This window comes from Apus apus, chromosome 3 (assembly GCF_020740795.1).
Source record: "Apus apus isolate bApuApu2 chromosome 3, bApuApu2.pri.cur, whole genome shotgun sequence".
NCBI lineage: Eukaryota > Metazoa > Chordata > Aves > Apodiformes > Apodidae > Apus > Apus apus.
Window position 1 is genome coordinate 112,678,670 of NC_067284.1, and position 19,043 is coordinate 112,697,712.

General features: G+C 36.4%; 1 protein-coding gene across 1 annotated transcript in view; it reads left to right on the top strand.

Annotated features, from left to right (window-relative positions):
- The first annotated feature begins 385 nt into the window (after positions 1-385).
- The window catches only part of APOB (apolipoprotein B), a 36,220-nt gene continuing 17,562 nt past the window's right edge, over positions 386-19,043 (top strand). Inside the window, exons 1-21 of the mRNA XM_051612986.1 lie at positions 386-513; positions 2,180-2,218; positions 4,595-4,710; positions 5,561-5,706; positions 6,758-6,911; positions 7,096-7,251; positions 8,244-8,368; positions 8,554-8,639; positions 9,348-9,567; positions 10,549-10,776; positions 10,970-11,087; positions 11,214-11,360; positions 12,083-12,294; positions 12,654-12,891; positions 13,430-13,606; positions 13,906-14,097; positions 14,833-15,000; positions 16,199-16,410; positions 16,930-17,112; positions 17,342-17,463; positions 18,068-18,278. Coding sequence (XP_051468946.1) covers positions 456-513; positions 2,180-2,218; positions 4,595-4,710; positions 5,561-5,706; positions 6,758-6,911; positions 7,096-7,251; positions 8,244-8,368; positions 8,554-8,639; positions 9,348-9,567; positions 10,549-10,776; positions 10,970-11,087; positions 11,214-11,360; positions 12,083-12,294; positions 12,654-12,891; positions 13,430-13,606; positions 13,906-14,097; positions 14,833-15,000; positions 16,199-16,410; positions 16,930-17,112; positions 17,342-17,463; positions 18,068-18,278 — 3,308 coding nt within the window. The 5' untranslated portion in view covers positions 386-455. The remainder of the gene's footprint in view (positions 514-2,179; positions 2,219-4,594; positions 4,711-5,560; positions 5,707-6,757; positions 6,912-7,095; positions 7,252-8,243; positions 8,369-8,553; positions 8,640-9,347; positions 9,568-10,548; positions 10,777-10,969; positions 11,088-11,213; positions 11,361-12,082; positions 12,295-12,653; positions 12,892-13,429; positions 13,607-13,905; positions 14,098-14,832; positions 15,001-16,198; positions 16,411-16,929; positions 17,113-17,341; positions 17,464-18,067; positions 18,279-19,043) is intronic.

Consider the following 19,043-nt stretch of genomic DNA (forward strand, 5'->3'; position numbering starts at 1 on the left):
ATTCCTTCCTTCCAGCTCTAATTTATGCTTTGTAATTATTCCTGCGTAGACATGGGAGATTTATTTTAATACAGTGTTAGAGTCTGTATCTGAGGGGTTTTGCTTTTAAAACTCTTGTTAAAGAAAAAAACAGACCACAATGAACTGGAAGAGTGACTTATCTCCAGTATAGTGACTTATCTCCAGTATATGCTCAGTCTTCTGACTTCAGGGACTCCCAGTAACCAAAGCAGAACATGGTCTGGAGTGCGTGAAGATCTGGGACTCTCACCTTTGGACCTTTGGCAGTTTGCTCCCAGCTTTCTAAACCGTTTGCCTCAGCTGCTTGCTACAGACTATATAAATGGAGGTCCAAGTCAGAAGGCTCATTCCCCCTCGGAGGCGGTAGGGAAGAGGTGAAGAGGGGAGGGAAGGAACAACAGAAGGCAAAGCAGCAAGAGTGTTCAGGGCTCACCATGGGCCCTGTGCAGCTCTTGCTGCTTGGGCTGCTGCTCAGCAGTGGTGTTCTCACAGGTAAGTGCTGCCTTTTGTTAGTGTTTCTTGCTGCTTTGTTTCTGAACCCATTAAAACAACAATAATGCAAAAATGAACAAGACAGTGGCTTATAGAATCAGGGAGGGCAATCATGGCAAGGATGTCATCTCTCTCCCTTGTAGGACTGTGCCATTATAGGAGGATCCCAATGTAGAAAAAGTCACAAATGTCACCTGATGTCTTCTGGTCAGATTTCATGTATCTTGCAACTTTTATGGAATTCTCATCATTTATTTTGGCCTAATTGTTTTTTCTGTAATGCTGTCCTTTTAAACCCTCGTGGCCATACTGTAGCTTGGAGATACCAATGAGACTTATCTTCCTTGTTGCTACCCTATTTTGCAGCAAATGTGAATAAAGCAAAATGTATTTGGCAGGCAATACTGACATTTTAAATGCAATTTTGTGTTAAAGAGACATAGTCATTAGTAGTAGTATTAGTAGTAAAAGAAGTAGGCTAGTTAAGGTGAGGTTTTTTTCCCTAAGATCAGAAACAACAGTCTGGATCAATATGGTGCTGAGGATTGTGAGCTATCCTTGCTTCCCAAGAAGCTGCTGTTTAGAATGGCACTGAAGTGTTACTTAGGATTTCAGGAACCTTAAAGAGGAAAGTCAATTAGGGGCTAATTATGCTGGTCATTTTACACCCAGATCAGATTCATAATAAATGTACCTTTGTTGAACTAACATACTGGTTTTGACTGATGCTGTGCACTTTCAAAGGATGCACTTGTTTCTAATGGCTATTATTAATGTCATTACTATTACAATAGTAATAGTAACAGTAGGATTACTGTTGCTATTGCTTTTTCTGTAACTAAAGTTACAATCTGTTTCTATGTTGTGGTCAATGTTAGAATTTCCAGAATGAAAACCTGGAAAGTCCACAGAGAATACTGTGGAAACTGCTGGGATTCATGTGATATCCCCAAGAATGACATAGCATAAAATGAATGCAGAAAATTTACTAGATTATATTTTATTTTGTTGTAAATAGAGGAGTGAAATGGGACATACCTAAGGTGGATTGGAACACGTTATTAACTTGGAGAGGCTTCCAATCAGTGTTCTTTTCCTCCAAATAGTGAACTCTCAATATTCAGAAAAGACATAACAGCAGAGAACTGTAGTATTATCGATCAAAGTTGTCCTTTTGTAAATGTGCAAAAAGCAAAATACAATCATTCATTTGTTATGCAGTATTTTTGTGTGCTCAAAGAAGCTGACATTTTAAAATAAACTGTGTTATATAGTACATTCCATCTGTCTACCTCTACATGTTGTGCCCATCATTTATAAACTTTCTTCAGATAATACAGGGGTTTTAAATATGCATGTTAATCTAGAGGCTGATCGTTCTTAGTTTAAGTTGAAGCAATTTCATTCAGTGACCTAAAGATCCAATTCTGAGGTCTTAGTTCACAGTATCAAGGCAGCTACTGTAACTTTAGATTTTACTCTGGAGTGTCGACGTTAATAGTAGCTTTATTATTTACATCAGTGTGCCAAACTATGTCAAAAGTTGGTATGAATTAAAAAGGTCTTATAAAGAAAATGTAGTATTTCCATTTATATTTCCATAGCCTTTGTTTTATAGCTATAAACTACTTTTCTAGCTTTTAATTCTTGTTTTTATTCTTTACAGAAGAAGATACGCTTGAAAGTGGAAATCCAGGATGTTCAAGTAACTGATTTCTTGCATCTGCTTTTGTTTTCTTCTGTTGCTATATTAACTGCATACATCTTTCACAGCTTGACTTTTCCTTTTCTATAAAACTCTTCCTCTGAAATAACTGAAACAGAAGTGATTGCAATATGATGAAGTCTTTAGTTATCCATAAGATTTGGCTAAAATAATATTAAGTTTCCTAAGGTCAGAGAAGTGGAGATAACTTTCTAAATCTTTAAAATGCTCCCATTAAGAAACTACTTTCCAGTAGTTTCTTAATCAGGTGCAAATTCCTTAATCTAGAAATCCCTGTTGATCAGTGAGGTTAAATACCTTACACTTTACGATGGGCTGAATCTCACTTCTCATTTACCCTTCACACTGGCTGCTCAACCCACAAAATAGCACTCGAACATCTAACTAAATACCTGCAGAATAAATCATCAACTCTGTCAGCAAAGACAGCAGTTTCCCAAAGCAAGTCAAGACTCAGGAAATGCTGACCTCATGCCCTGTCTTTGTAATGAACTCTGACTGTCCCTGACTGCTTGGTTAGATACATAATGTTCCACCATAGGGTCAAAGTACCTAATGAGTTGGTTTGTTCTTTGTCCCTTCGGATCTTCAGGGGGTTTTTTGCCCCCTTGTTGGATGCCTTAGCACCATCTCCAGGCATCTAGGTTCATTTCAGCTGCCTGACTTCTGAGCTTCATTGCCAGTATCCTGTGTATTTTTGATACAATAAATTATTTGGTATTTACATTTCTAATCTTGTCATTTCCCTATTCCTTTTCCTCTTATTTCTGTTCAAAAGCAGGAAAGGAAGCAGTCATTAGCCCTTTGGCTTTAGATTTGCAATTACTGGTGTTGCAAAAATTTCTGAGAATGTACAATTAAGCAGTGTTATAGTCCAAGATAGACACAAGTGACAGGGATAGTGTTTGATTTTTTTATAGCAGTTAATTTTAAAGTTAATTACCTAACTTAATTCAGTTTTCAAATGTTTGTAAGATGCTGATTACTTTATGATAGCTAGTATTAATTATATTAATTGTGTTTAGCAATTACATCAAAGTAACCTCTATTAAAGTATGTCAGGCTTATAAATGTGATAGTCCAAGGAGGAAATATGAGATTAATAGTAATATTCTCCTTTCTAAGTATGCAATTCTGTGACATAAATGACAACTTAATGCTACATTGGCCTCTGACATGACAAACATTTTCTGGAAGAAGAAGAGTAAGCTACATTTGTGGCATGTATAGGCAAGCAAAATCAACTGATGGCAGGCATGTGGGTTGACACTGAAGAGAATTTACCTTTTTTTCTATAAAAGTAGATCATGATTCTAATATGTTCAGACAGTCACAAATAACCACAGAGAAGCAATTTAGGAAACTGCTTTTCACTCAGCATCACAACAGCATCACAGACCCTGTGAGCTCCTCAGTCTAAACAAGGAACAGTAACTTCTGATTCAGATAGACTTAAACTGCTCTAGGACAGTCACTTAAAATTGCCAATCATATATTTAGTTGAAAATGATGCCTGCAATTGGGAGTGAATTGCAATTGAAAACACTGTTTGGACTACATTATGCATTCCAGACACCAAAAGAAGATCTTAAATCCCTGTATTTGACAGTGAGCCAAAATATTCTTTTATTTATGTGTCTGTTACCACATTCATTCCTGCTTGTAGGCTTTACAATTACAGATTAATTGCCTCTGAAAGCAACAGGGACAGATTAAACACTGGTGAAATTCATCCCTTTGAGGAGGCTCATTAGGTTTTGAGTCTTCCTTTAATAAAAAAGATAAACACTTCTGCAAATACTTCACCCTGTCTTATTCTTACACAGAACCTCGTGTTTTTGCCGTGTTCTGGATGCTCTTCATGTAACTACAGTTTACGTCCATTAAAAAGAGTCTACTGTAGTAAAATTTGCTGACCTAGTAAGTGACTTAGAGCAGATTGTGTTTCAGGAGAGTCTGGGGCAGAAAGATATTCAGTAGCTTCTTACATGCTTTCAGTCTCAGCCATGTGACTGAGAAATCAGCCCTGGCATTTGAATGGTAGAAAAATCTGATCTGAAATGAATTATTTTGTTACCAATTTGAAAACTACCATTTGATTGGCTTAATTTAGATGCAATAGGGTAATTTTTAAAGCAGTTCCACATTCCAGGTTTTCTCCCATTTGTGTCATTAACTTTAATGGGGCATTGTTTGAAGGCCAGATGGGGTCATATTGCCAGGTCTCATCAAACAGAGCAGTGAACACAAAAACTTATGCTTCCTTTTTATGTGGCACTCATTTTAGTTATACATTAGGTGTGTGTTGTAGGGTTCTACCAACTCATTAAAGTACTCTTGTTTTCCTAATTGCAGAAGATGCAACAAGATTCAAGCCCCTCAGAAAATATGTTTACTCATATGAAGCAGAAACATCAAGTGGGATCACGGGAACAACAGATGCTCGAAGCGGTTCAAAGATCACTTGCAAGGTGGGGAAAGAGGAATACACACAACCCTTTGGGATTGTACACTGAATAACACGGGAGACAGCATTTGGGGATCACCTTCAGTGCTTTTCCAAAAAAAAGATCATTATTTTAAGAGGCACATGTTCAGAGTACTGAAGACTATGCCCTCCCTGTCCCAGACAGAAGGCACTGAGGATGGTCCTTTGTACCATTGTGCCAGTGTGTTTCAATCCTGATCTGACTGCACTTTTACATGAGAGAGAGGAAAGACATGGTAGTTTTCCTTGGCTCCCAGACTGAGTCTACCCATGTCCATCAAACAATTCTAGAGTTGAACTAAAATAGCTCATTGATGCCTTGAAGACCACTTGATAGCCTGTTGGTGGTAAGTTGAAGCCATGATCAGGGCTTTAGGAGCAAAAGGTCCCATTGGCCATTAAACGACCCAGTGTCCCTCCATCTTGCCCAGGGTGTTCCCATCACAAATATTGTTTTTTTTCTGAAGTGGAGTAGTTGGTGAAATTATATTTTATTTTGCACACACTATTGTGAATCTAAACTCGGATCAGTGCAATAACTCAAGTTTTCATACAGTTCTTCCAGTCCTATACATTTTCAGAACCTAAGCTGCTTGTTTACTGTGTATATACTATACTCTGTGCCATTAGCCAAGCAAGTAACTGCTTTCATATCTTCTCCCTCAAGTTACCTTAAGCTATTCAGAGTACTTTGGAATCTTTCCCAATAGTTGCTAGCAGAGTGATTCTGACACTACCAGTCCCAAGGAAGACCATATTACCAAAACTGTAACTGGATGATTCTGGAAACTTCATAATGAAAAATGAGAAATACATCCTATGTGTGTTTTTAGGTGGAACTGGAGGTACCACAGCTGTGCCACTTCGTCCTGAGGACAGTGCATTGCTCCCTGAGGGAGACATTTGGTGTTGATGCTGAGGGAAGGGCTGTGCTGAAGAAGTCAAAGAACTCAGAGGACTTTGCAAATGCCATGTCCAAGTAAGCACTATCAGTTATCAATAACCAATACATCAGTACCTCTAGCCTTAACATTAAACAAGCTGTATTGTTACATTCCACCCTGGCGATGTTTTTTCCAGGCATAAAACACATTTCATGATAACATGGCAGCTTCATAAGCTGGTTCCACAGAAAATATAATGATATAATTTAGGGCTGAATTGGCACAGTTCTCAATTGCTGGTAGGGAAGGGTGTTTTTCTATCCAGAATTTTCACCTGGAATGTCTTTGTCATTTCTGTTATCTACACCAGGAAACTGTTGGGTAGTCCCCTAAAAGAATATTTCAGGTGGAATGTTCCTTCTTGTAAGCAAATCCTCAAATGGCTATCTGCAGCCATCTTAAGATTATTTTCCTTTGCTGACATGGTACAAAGACTGTGCAATAGAAGGGCATTTGAGACTGAAGTCCAGGTTTCCTATCATTATCTTTAATGACCTCTGCAACTTATCTTTTCCTTACTTATCTGCTTTTGCAACTTATTGCTACTACCCCCTCCACCCAATTAGTCTCCAGTGCTTGTCAGTGCATGTTTTACTCATGCTCCTTCATGCTTGTTTCAGTGCCTCAATATCCACTCCATCTTGTTTCACAAACCATAGATCTCAAAACAGCTTGACACAGTGTTAAAATATGTTTTTCAGACAGCAATCAAGGTTTTATTGAAAGACTGCAACTAATAGAGAATCCTTCCCATCATTTTGTAGCCTATTACAGGAGTTAATAATTACCTCATTCTAAAAATTTACTTATCTCCTCTCTGAATTTGTGCAATTCCAACTTCCAGCCATTGCTCTTGATATTTGCTTGCCCTTAGATGACGTAGTCGGGTGATATCAGAATGTCCTTGGTTAGAATTTTGCTGTTCTAATAGTAATGCTCTGTAATAGTAACAACAGTGAATAGTAAGTAATGATAGAACAAAATAAACATGGTGCTTTAGTTCTAGTTCAGCAGTTTATTGATAATGTGTGCTTCCCTGCATGTCTTAACATGATTTCATACTAATGTTGGGGTTTTTTTGTGCAGACATGAGCTAAAATTCAGTGTTCAGGATGGAACAAAAGTCAAGCTGTATCCAGAGAAGGATGAACCCCTGAATGTACTGAATCTCAAGAGAGGGATCATCTCAGCTCTCCTTGTGCCAACAGAAACAGTAGAAAACACAAAAACAATTTCCATGGTAGGTATTTTGAAAAAACACTCACCTTTTTTTTCCTTAACAAATGGAATAAATAGAAGAGTCAATCCTGAAACAATTTCCAGAAGATCTGGAAATTCAGATGAGAAAGGGTGCCTTTCTCAGAATCAAGATCAGAAATGTCTGAAAGCATGAACAATGCCACTGATTTATTCCTTCTTTCCAGGATACTATATATGGAAAGTGTGACAGTGAAGTTGAATTCAAATCCAGAAAAGGAAACGTTGCAGAAGATATTTCAATTAACAGGGACCTGAAAGCCTGTGACAATTTCAGTCCCATCAGAGATTATGTCAGCCCTATTGCCATTGTAAAGGGACTAGTAAGTACACCATTAAAAATTATATAACGTTCTTCACAACATCACTTAAAATTATAAACAACATCTAGAACAATTATATTTTGTATTTATCTTTGAAAAGCTTAGATAGGTTTTCTACACCCTGATGTGAGATCAGACTGTGATTTTGTTGGAAGTCAAAAGAGGAAAACAGATGCAGAGGAAGAGTGTACTTACCTTCTTTCACATTCTTCTCATGAGTGTTTAAAGGAGAGCTTTTCATAGATGGAGTTGGTACTGTTGATTGCAAGATAACTGATCAGATCATATCCAAATGTTTAATTTTAGTCAAAACTATCAACATTCCCATTTCATGTAAAACATCACCAAAAACCTGATGTGTATGTGATGTGCAAGAGGAGAAGGTTCTAAATGCCCCAAAGGCTATGGTTTGCCACGTGGTTCAGGCTACCTGAGAATCCACAGTGATCAGGTGCAGGTGCTGGCAGATTTCTTCCTGCTACCATGGCATCTGTACTTTGGAGGTTTTTTTTCCCTAAAAACAATTTTTAAAAATTTTTTTAAAAACAGGATTTTTTGTCATGCTAAAAAAATTGTAATTTCTGCAGTTTTCACACCTTGTTGTAGAAGTCTTTAAAATGTGTAAAATAAGAGTGAAATTTAAGAGTATCAGCTCTTATGAGGGACCTGAATTACTCAAAAAATCTCCAGCTGGTTTCTATGAAGGAGACCTTTGTCATAGGCAGCAGGGGATCAACCATGAAGTAATTACTAAGCCAAACACCTTAGTAAGGCCTGAGGAAAACTTTTGGTGGGAATTTTGTCCGTGAAGAGACCTAAGACTGAAGGTAGATGTTGGCACAATTTTGTCTTTGTGTGAGAAGGATTCCAGTCCTGCACCTTTGTTTCCAATACACTGTAACTGTTAATATTGTGGGACAACTGTGGCAGCCTTTAAAATGATGTTTATTTCCTATCCTATTCACTCAAATGAATTCCAAACTATTTTACAGAACATCCCCTTATCTACACTTCTAAGAAGCACTCAATTCTGTCATTATAATATTGATGCAAAGAAGAGGCATATAAGAGATGCTGTCTGCAGTGAGAAACACCTGTTTCTGCCTTCCTCCTCCAAGTAGGTTCCTCACTATTTATCATTACCCTTTATTCATAAACATTTTTAATGGTGATGTTCCACATCCTGCCCTGACTTCATCCACAACTATGCATTTTGTTCTCAAGAAGGCAGGAGGCATGGCAAGACCCCCTCAAAAGTAATGAGACTCAAGTAAAGCACTGATTTCTTTCTTTCCTTGCTAGAAATCGCTATGGTGTGATGACAGAGGTCAACCAGACACTGAAGCTTGAAGACACCCCAAAGATCAGTAACAGAAATTTTGATGGAGGTATAGCTGCAATTCTCAATAATACAAATATAGGGGCAAGATATAAATACAGGTTAAATACATTAAAAGTTCAGCTGAGGGGACCAAAACAAATAATAATTTTTAATGAAGTTTGGTTAATTTAGTCAGGAAAATGCTGGGGTATTCAATGAGAAAACCTGAAAAGCTTAAAAACACTCTCTGATTTTAAATAATCTTTCTTTTTTATTTTAATATTGAAATTATTATTTATAATTAGAAGTATATCATTTGCTTGGAAAGTAATTTTAATCTTAGAGGAAAACAGTTTAATGAACCCTTTTTAGCTAATGATAATTTCTTATGCAAATTTTAGCTTCAGCTGCCAAATGTAAACAGCACATGATTACTATATAATTGGTTCTGAAACACACTTTCTTGATATGCGGTTGTTATTCCTAGTCACAGCATGTTTCTCCTAAGATATATTCATTAGAAGTTGAAACAGCAAACTGTGCTGATATGCGAGGTGTTAAGGGATCATTTTCATGAAAATGTAAAGGGATTTATGCAAATATTCAGCTTCTGGGAGAATTATTTAAATTCCATTCTTTTATTATTGAAACTGTTCAGTTGTTAAACTTCAACTGTTATCATATAACATAATCTACAGTTTATACTGAATGTATAAGATAAAAATGAACATCTCCTTGATAAAGATATAAATAATGCAATTTTATTAATTGCTAGATGAACTGGAAGAGAAGGGACTTGCACTGGAAAGTACAGATGCCAGAGTTACCAGGCAGGGGGATGCTGTTCTGAAAATCCTCCAGGAACTGCAGAAGCTTTCAGCCTCCCAGCAGAACCAGCAGAGAGCAAGACTCTTCTACAAATTTGTTTCTGGACTTAGAAGTTTACATAACTCCACTCTTGGCTCTCTTGTACCAAAGATGATGGAAACTTCAAGGTATATTACAAGTTTGTGGTGTAAATACAACACATGTCAATGCCATAGCAAATGCATTCTAAAGCTGATAATTTGCTGCAAGTGGTTTTAAATTAGAGGTTAATTAGATGTAAAGAGTGTCTTTCAGAAAAATAATTAAGTTCAGAATTATCTGGAGAGAGTAAAACCTTTTCATTTCCCATATTTTCATCAGAATTGCTGTTGTTAGTTGGAACTTAAACATTAAATATATGGAAACAGTGTAAGAATTCAAACAGAACTAAAAATTCTATCCTTCTATAAAGAATTAATATTGTTTTGATCACTCCCTCATCAAATCTTCCAAATGTATTGGAGAAGCTGAACTACCGAGTATAACACAGCCCAGCACAGTGCTTTTCTCCCCACTGCCATTCCAAGCATGTGTGCCAGATACAATCCTGTGGATATGTTATTATAGCCAAATATCTTGTATGCAGTTTGGACTATAATTCCAAATTCTGAGTTATAGCAAAGAACACAGTTTTGAAAGTGAACATTTTGGAGACATGGGAGGGCACAAGACATTGTTCTGACCCTACCCTCCACTCCTCACCCTTACTCCCTGACCCAGCTGGACTTAAGTCACAGTATTCATATTTTATGTCCTCAGTCAGAATGACTAGAGCCTCAGTCTAGTTCAATATATTATGTTACAATACTTAAAAGTTGTGGGAAAGTCTGTTGTGGAGGAAAAAATCCAAGATGTATCTGTGTAATTACAGCATTGTTAATACTTTATTGTTGTTCATACCTAATAATGTTACTAGTATATATTAGCAAAAGTAAGAACCTTCATTTTGATAAACAACTGTGTGATTTGCTTTCAGACACACATAAGTATATGTCATTTATATTAAAACATTTTAATAAACCTATGAAATGTTTCTTTCAAACATGCAACACGCAGAGATGACTGCAAACAGGGAATTAGTTAATCAAAGTCATCTGTTTTCCTTTCAGCTCTATCACAGTTCAGGCCCTGATCCAGTGTGGGACTCCAGAGTGCTATGGTGCAGTCCTTCAAATACTGAGAAGTGGAGACGTGAATCCCCTTGTGGTGGATCTGGTCACATACACCCTGGCGCTGTTGCCTTCTCCGACTCCAGAAAGAATACGGGAAATTCTTAACATGGCCCAGTATCAGCCCAGCAGAGCTTCTTTATATGGCTTGAGTCATTCTGTTACTAAGTAAGTAATGTTAGCATGGAATTGTACAGATTATCCTCAAAAAAACGGTACAATGCTTAGAGTAAACCCTAAGAGTAGTCACTTTTTGAAGGATTTTTTTGTTGTTCTCATAAATTTGCCCTTTGGGAATAAAAAATAAATAGACATTTCCCATTTCCTGCTTTGTTTCTAATGTGTTTCTCTGTTTCTTTAGGTTCTACAATGAGAAGAAGACTGTGACAGAGGAAATAACAGATGTTGCAGACTTCATGGTATCACTGCTTGGCACTGATTGTTCTGGGGAAGATGAACTCACATACCTCACCCTTCGGGTATTTTTATTTCCTTCTTTCCTCATGCAGGCTATTGTTTTAACACATTAAAATTGTAACACATGTATCACTCCTCTTAGTAGAGAAGGAACGTTTATAATCTTTCTGTGTTTTCATCACTGACAGGCTATTGGAAACATGGGTGCAGTAATGGAGAAAGCTAAACCCAACCTGAAATCTGCTCTTAAGACATGTATCAGAAATGAAGCTGCATCACTTTCCGTTCAGAAAGCAGCCATCCAGGCATTCAGGAAAATGACTGTTACTGAAGAGGTAAATTGGATCACAAAAACCAGCATAAAATATCTTCAGTTTACCTTGACTATTCACAGAAGCTATTGAATATGCAAAAACATTTACATTACAGTGACATTAAAGCACCTCCTACAGGATGGAAGTCATCATTCAGAGCACTTCAGCTTAGTGTAATGAAATAGTTTCAATATCAGCAAATTTCTACTTTTAAGATACATGCACTTGTTTCCAGACTAAGTTTATCAAGAGACACTTGGAAACACCTAGAGCTCACTTCCTCAGTTTGAATTTAATTTAAATAATTAATTTTTAATTATTATTTATTTTCAAACTATGTTTTTAATTTTCCTGCAGCAGATTTTGATCATCATCTTTTCCTAAACTGAATGATCATTTTTTCTAAAATTTGAGAATTTGTCTGCAGACCAGAACACTTCTGATTCCCATCAAAAATCAACACTGTTTATTTAGAATACTTCCTAAACAAAAAAGTAATGGCCAGATATGGGATAAGAAAATCAGGTTTAGTAAAACGATAATTTCAATGACATTTTCTGTCAAAAGATATCATCAAAATAGCTTCAATGAAACATTTTTGGTCAGTTACAGAAATAAGGTATAGAAAACAGTCATGCAGTCCTGAAAAAAATACATTTTGGAAATTATTTCACCCTATATATTTCCAAGAGTCTAGCAATACCAGCCAGCTCATTAGTGCAAACCTTCCTCTATTTATATAGGACCGTTCAGCACTTCTGAAGACATTCCAAGAAGGGGAAGCATCTACAGACAAACGTCTAGCAGCCTATCTCATACTGATGAAAAATCCTTCCCCAAGTGATCTCACAAAGATTCTGAGAGTCCTCACAAAGGAGAAGAATGAGCAAGTGAAAAACTTTATTGCCTCCCACATTGCCAACATCCTAGAGTCTGAAGAAGTAGGCATTGAAGAGTAAGTAAAATGTAGTTGTATACTGGTCTCCTAGGAAGAACAAAGTTATGACCATACTTGCAGTGGTAGTTGTTTAGCAGTGCATTTTTTGCTTGTTTTCTTTTGTTTAATTGTTTGTTTTCTTTGTTTGAACAAGGACATCAGCTGAGTACATCTATGGCTTTGTCAGAGCAGTGTCAGCTTCCAGTCTTTCATTTAAGTCTTATTTTTTTGCTATTAATATGTGCAGGGAACTAACCATTTACAATCACCTCAGGTTTATGAATGTCTGCAAGTGACACAAGAAATCCCTCAACTAAGATGAAATGTGGTTTTGGAATTTACACTAATCATATTTGCATTTTAATCATCTTTCCTAGTCTAAAAAGCCGAGTTGAAGAAGCTCTGAAGGGAAACCAAGTTCCAACAGCCAAAGATTTCAAAAGACTCTCACAGAATTACCAGGTTTCAAAAAGAGTTTCTGTACCTGGGTTTGATCCTATCTCTGCCAAAGTAGAAGGAAATGTGGTATTTGATCCTAACAGCTATGTTCCTAAAGAGACTATGCTAAAAACCACCCTGAATGTGTATGGATTTCACCCAAGCGACATCTTTGAGGTACAACTCTTATCAAAAACTTCTGCTAGTACTCGGCTGTTTTCTTTCTCATTTCTGTTTGCTTATAACAACTTTCTCTGCATAATGTATTGTTTTTACAAGCTTTGGGAGAAATTTCAAGATCACTATGATTACAAGGGGACTTTCATTTGATCTCAATGGGTTTTAGAGCAAACCATCCATTATGTGATGTCACTTGCCACTGACTGGATAGACGACCCTGTTGGAGTTATTAAAGGCCTCAGCCAGGGTAAAATGAACCCATCTGTAACAAATTGACTTCATGCTAATGAATCATTACTGGCACACATAGTAGATTTTAAGTGAGATACTGCCTATGTATAGGTTTTTTGTTGGGCCTCACCACAGAGATAAAAATTAATTGTAAGACCTAATATTCTGTATCTTTCCTTAAGAATCTTGGGCTTGTAGGATACACTTTAAATGCATTGGTTGTTCCCTAGAAAGTCTGTTTGCTGTAAAGCTCCAAAGAAGTGGAGAAACTGTCTCAGTTGCTGCATTGTCCTGTTCATTTCAGCTTGGCTTGGATGGAAAAGGATTTGAACCAACACTGGAAGCTTTGTTTGGAGAGAAGGGATTTTTCCCAGACACCGCCAGCAAGGCCTTGTACTGGGTTAATGGCAAAGTGCCAGAGCAGGTTTCCAAGGCACTTTTTGAGTACTTTGGTTACTCCCAAGATGACAAGCAGGATCAGGTACAGTTTGAAAACGTTCTCTGCAGCACAGCATTTCCTGTGTTTACACAATATTTAGAGCACTTCATTCTCTGCTCTATATAAGCCTTCCCCCTCCTCTTCTGGTAAGCTAAAACAGAAACCCTTCATACTGTTCACCAATCTTTTTTTCTTAATTATATCTGGGAGAGGCTTTTATCTGGAGATGAATCTGTGAAAAGCCCATGTGTAGATTAGCTGACATTCACTCACTGTTTTAGATGTATGATCTTACACGTTTCTCATAAATCTGTTTTACTAATTTCTGACTGAATTTTCAGGATGTCTTGAAAGGAATAATGTTTAACCTGGAAAAACTGATGAAAGAATTGCGCCACAAGAAAATTCCTGAAGGAAGAGCATATCTCAGAATCCTGGGAGAAGAACTTGGATACATGAAACTCAGTGACTTCAAATTTCTGGGACAAATTATTTTGGAGAGCATTAAAGCTCTGCTGGCTACACCTGAGATGGTATGTTTCTGATGCACCAATGTTTATTATTAATTTGGGGGTTTCTACAAGACTTTTTAAAGATTTGGGCTGTACATATCCATTATGTGAAGAATGGATAACTGATACCAGCATGAACATAAAATTATTTAAAATAAAATACCCAGATTTAGTTTGAAGGGCTCTGGGAGACCCATGAAGACTCCCCAATAACCAAGTGGAGTCCTGGAAGATCGGTGAGGGGAAGGAAAAAGGGAAAGTCCAAATCTTATTGTATAATTGAGATATATACTGGAACAATGCCCAACATCTTAGTGCCAGCCATTATGATATGCTACTAAATTTCTGATTACAGAAATTTATCTTAATATTGAGCAATAAATCATAGAATAATAGAATGGTTTGGGTTGGTCATTTTTCATTGAAATATTAAAACATTTTGCCTTTGACTTTGGTGAAGCCAAAAAGTTACATGTTATCTAAGCCAATTCACTTTTGATTTTGTTGAAGTAGATGATCTGTGTGTATTAAGGCAGGTGACAAAATCTAGTATTTATTTAAAGCCAGGATTTTGTTAAACAGCCTTTATCACATTTTTAAAGCAGGAAATCTGTAGGAATTAGTTTCTGACCTCTGCTTGAAATAGATATTTTTAATTTTACAGTTACAATTGTTCCATGTTCAATTTTAATGTGCAAAATGTAGGTATCCTAAAGTGTAGGTTGGCTGATGTTCATTTCTTTGTTTAATTCACAGATTGCACAAGTCATATCAAAAGGTGTTGACAAGGATTTATTTGTCCACTACATCTTCATGGACAATGAGTTTGAGCTCCCAACTGGAGCAGGGTTGCAGCTGAAGTTTGCCTTGTCTGGACTAGCAACACCAGGGGCCAAAGTGACTGTGAAGCTTCATCAAAAGAGTGTAAGTCTCAACAGCTTGTCTTGATTTTGCCTCCTCCTAATAATCTGTGATCTTATTCAGGGATAAAACTGTAACACCAGACTTTTAAAGATGACAAAATACTCTTGAAATTAAAGAAGCAACTTACTTATTAGAGGTTTCCAGTTAATTTGTGGATGACATTTACATCAGAAAAAGAAGCAACACATATAATAAATAAAGTGTGAGACATAATAAAATTTCTTAATTAAAAATATTTCCATCACGCTTTCAAAAATAATCCTTTTAATATCTGTTTATTTCTCTCTCCCTGCCCTCAAATAAGAATAGTAAAAAAGCTACAGCATGTGAATTTGCTGTTCAAACAAAACAGTTAATAATATGTTTTTATGTAGCCAATTCAAAGTGAAAATAATGATTTTCAGTTATAAGAAATACTGAAAATGAGTTTTGTTTTGTTTTTTAATCCAAAGGGAAATATTTCAAAATTGTAGCAATTTAACAGCATGTGACACAAAATTAAGTATCCAGTTAAAATTAAAAAACAATTCCTTTTTTCCACTTTTAATAAATGTTTTGCTGTAGTTTAGACAATACTTCATATAAATTTCTCAAGAGTTTCAGGTCATCTAGATTTTCAATTTTCCACTGCACACATGATTCAAGTAAAAAAAAAGCAACAAAAAAAAACAAAGCAAAAAAATGTCCTCAAATTTAGTACTGGTTGCCTTTTAGTTACTTTTGGAATCTTTTCCAGAATTTGGCATTCTGTCCTGTAATTGCTAAACCGAAAGCTTGAAAATAAGCTGTTTTCTGTTTAGATAAATTAAAATCTTGGATCCATTTATTTTTTTGTCCAATAGTTTACTCATGGTTTTGGAAAACAGCTTTTTTTATTTTACAATGGCAAACTGGCTCTTGCTTTTAAATTTAAAAATACATGCAAGTAGCTCCACGTACAAAATCTTTCTGAAGCATGAGAATTTTAACATTAAGGCAGGGTAGGTTCCTTGGTGTTATCATCTTGCTGTATTTAGTACTTTACACTTACCACTTTTGTGGTCCCTCTGCTTATGTGACTTGGGAATGACATTTTTGAATAGCAAAATGAATTCTATAAAACCTACCTCTAAATTATCAAGAATATTGCTCTTGCTGTATAAAACCAGTAAGAAGTGCACGAGGCAAATAAATACACCCTTTTGTTTTTATTAAATAGATGCAAGCAGAACTCATGGCTAAGCCTTCAGCAGCAATTGAGTTTGTAACACACCTAGGAATAAACATGCCAGAATTTGCTAGAAGTGGTGTGGAGGTGAATTCTAACATATTCCATGAGTCTGGAATTGAAGCATTTGTTAGTATGAAAGCTGGACAACTGAAACTCAGCATTCCTGCTCCAAAGACTCCAACAAAGCTCCTCAGTATCAGGTAATGGGAACTGAATGATAACTTTCAAGGCTGTGTTCTTCCTTTGCCCTCCTAGGCAGACACTGAGAAATTTTCAATTCAGAAAAATCCCAGACATTGTGAAACTGGGATAACTTCACTTATAAGATAAAGTAACTAGCCCAGATAAGAGGCAACTGGGAGCCAAGGGCCTACAATTCTTCAGCTTGTCACTATTTTCTGAAATTTTCAACAAGACTTTTAACATTTCTGTTGGTTTGTTTTCTTTCACATGAAATTATTGTAATAGCAATGGCAATTTTTATAATTAATTTAAATTACATCAATTCTTTAATTTTGGAGAGGGTAAATGGCTCAATACATAGAATTATAATTAGGAAGAATAATAGTTATAATAACAGACCACTTGATCATTTAACCACCAAATGTTATTTCATTGAGCCCCTACCTTAAGTTATTTTTATTCAGAAAGTAACCTTGTTAATAGTACAATGTCTGAATACCTGTCCTGGGAATAAGTGGCTCACTTTTCTGTTCCAGCAATACACTACATTTAGTGTCTCCAACCAAAACTGAAGAGATTCCATCTCTGGTCGATAACCAAGAAACCTGGACTTCTTGCAAGCCTTTCATTGCTGGTCTGAATTTCTGCAGCAAATTACTGTACTCTAATGCCAGTGCCACAGAGGCAGCTCCATATTTTCCCTTGACTGGAGAATCAAGGTGAGTCATATCAGCTTTGAAAATGTTCATTTTGTGTTAACTAGCCTTCCCTCTTATGACTTAGTATCTATCATACCCTCTCACATCACGATTACCTTTTAAAAGTCTTTAAAAACAGACTAGCAGGAGCAGCTCAGAAAGAAGACTCTTGACAACTGTTATGATTTCTCCTATTTGTGGTCATGGACAAAGGGGTTATTTACAAGACATTTGTTTACTCCTTCTTTAGATTTGAAGTTGAAATAGTGTCCACAGGTGAAGTGAAGGAATATTCTGCAAGTGCAAAATATGACCTGCAGAGAGAGGGAAATGACCTGATAGACACCTTAAGGTTTGCTGTCCAGGCAGAAGGTAAGAGTCTGAAAAAGCAATATGGTTTAGCTTAGTTTTTAAATGGGTCATTTAATGGGAAAAATATATGTAAGAATAAATCATAGTAGAATCCTTCACAATATAAAACAGAATACTATTTTCACACACAAGTGAACACTCACATTTCATTTCATATACTCAATCCTGGTGCAAGATTTTCATGATAACCAGCTGATTATTTTATCCCAAAAATGCTTTCCAATGATTTAAATAAGTGTGATGCTGATGAACAGAAGCAAGGAAGAAGTTAATGGGTTTTATATAAGCATATTTCTGATGAAATATGGCAGCAAAGCACACAAATTGAGAAGAACTGTATAAATGGCAATTTTTTCAAAGGGACAATCTGTGGGTTAGGAAGTTTCTGTAACATAATTAGTGCAGGGATTAGTGGATCAGTCCATCTTGGGTTTAGAAGTCGAGGAGAAAAAAGATTACTTAGTTTCTGATTCAGATTAATCTAAAGTTGCATTAGATCTTCAGGGTCATGTAATTTCCAGTTGATCCTTTTTTATTCTCTTTTTCAGAAAAGCACAAACAGATTCCATAGTTGCCAATAACCAAAGCACATTATGTTTTCTAGGTGTAAAGCAGCATGAAGCCACCTTGACCTTAAGGTACAACAGAGACAGAAAGATTTTGACCAGTGACGTCCACATTCCAGATATTGATGCTGACTTTGGTACAAGCTTCAGAATTACTGATGAGTCCATTCCTGGGAAGAAAACATATACTTTTGTCTTAGACTTTAACAATAAGAAGATTTCTGAAGTTACTCTTACTGGTCAGATAAGGTAACTCAGAAAACCACTTAGACTCTTACAGATACATTTGAGTAAAATAGCTGAAGGTTTTACTGAAGGTAGAAAATTCTGGGATATATTTTCCACTTTTGATAAATTGCTTATGTAGAGAGACATATAAACCTGACATTCAAACACCCTTTAAAAACCCTTGAGGTATTTTTTTTGCAATCCATCACATACACATGAAATAAATACATCTAATACACCAGATGATCTTTCCTACTGAATGTATACATCCAATTTGTAGTACATGTTCCTGTTGCTAGTTCTTCCATGTCTGCACACACAGCTACAAGCATGACATTGTGGTAGTGTTATTGCAGGTGTGATAATCCAAGGATATAAACAAGGCAAGGTTTGTTCAGTGAAGTATTATCCTTTTGCTGGATATGTTCAGCCCTAAAAGAAGTTATAACATCTCCCTGTGAAGAAATCTAATGGCACTCAATAAGCAACAAAACCAAAAATAACTGAGAGCTTCCTGTAAAAATTCCCACGCTTCACGAAGGGAATATTTCCGGGAATATCTACAGGGGTGCTAACAAAAATGTTCAGCTTGCCAGGGTTTCTAAAATTGTCTGCCTCACAAGGCTATAGTGAAATGAGCTGATCACATTCTTTAATAAACCTCAGTCTTCCATGGAATTCTGTGATCTTGATGGTACCCTGGAGAGTCTTTGTTTTTGCTGTTCATGCAGAATTGCCTGTGATATCAGTGGGAGCTTTGGACAGATGTCAGGGACCTCAGCTCCC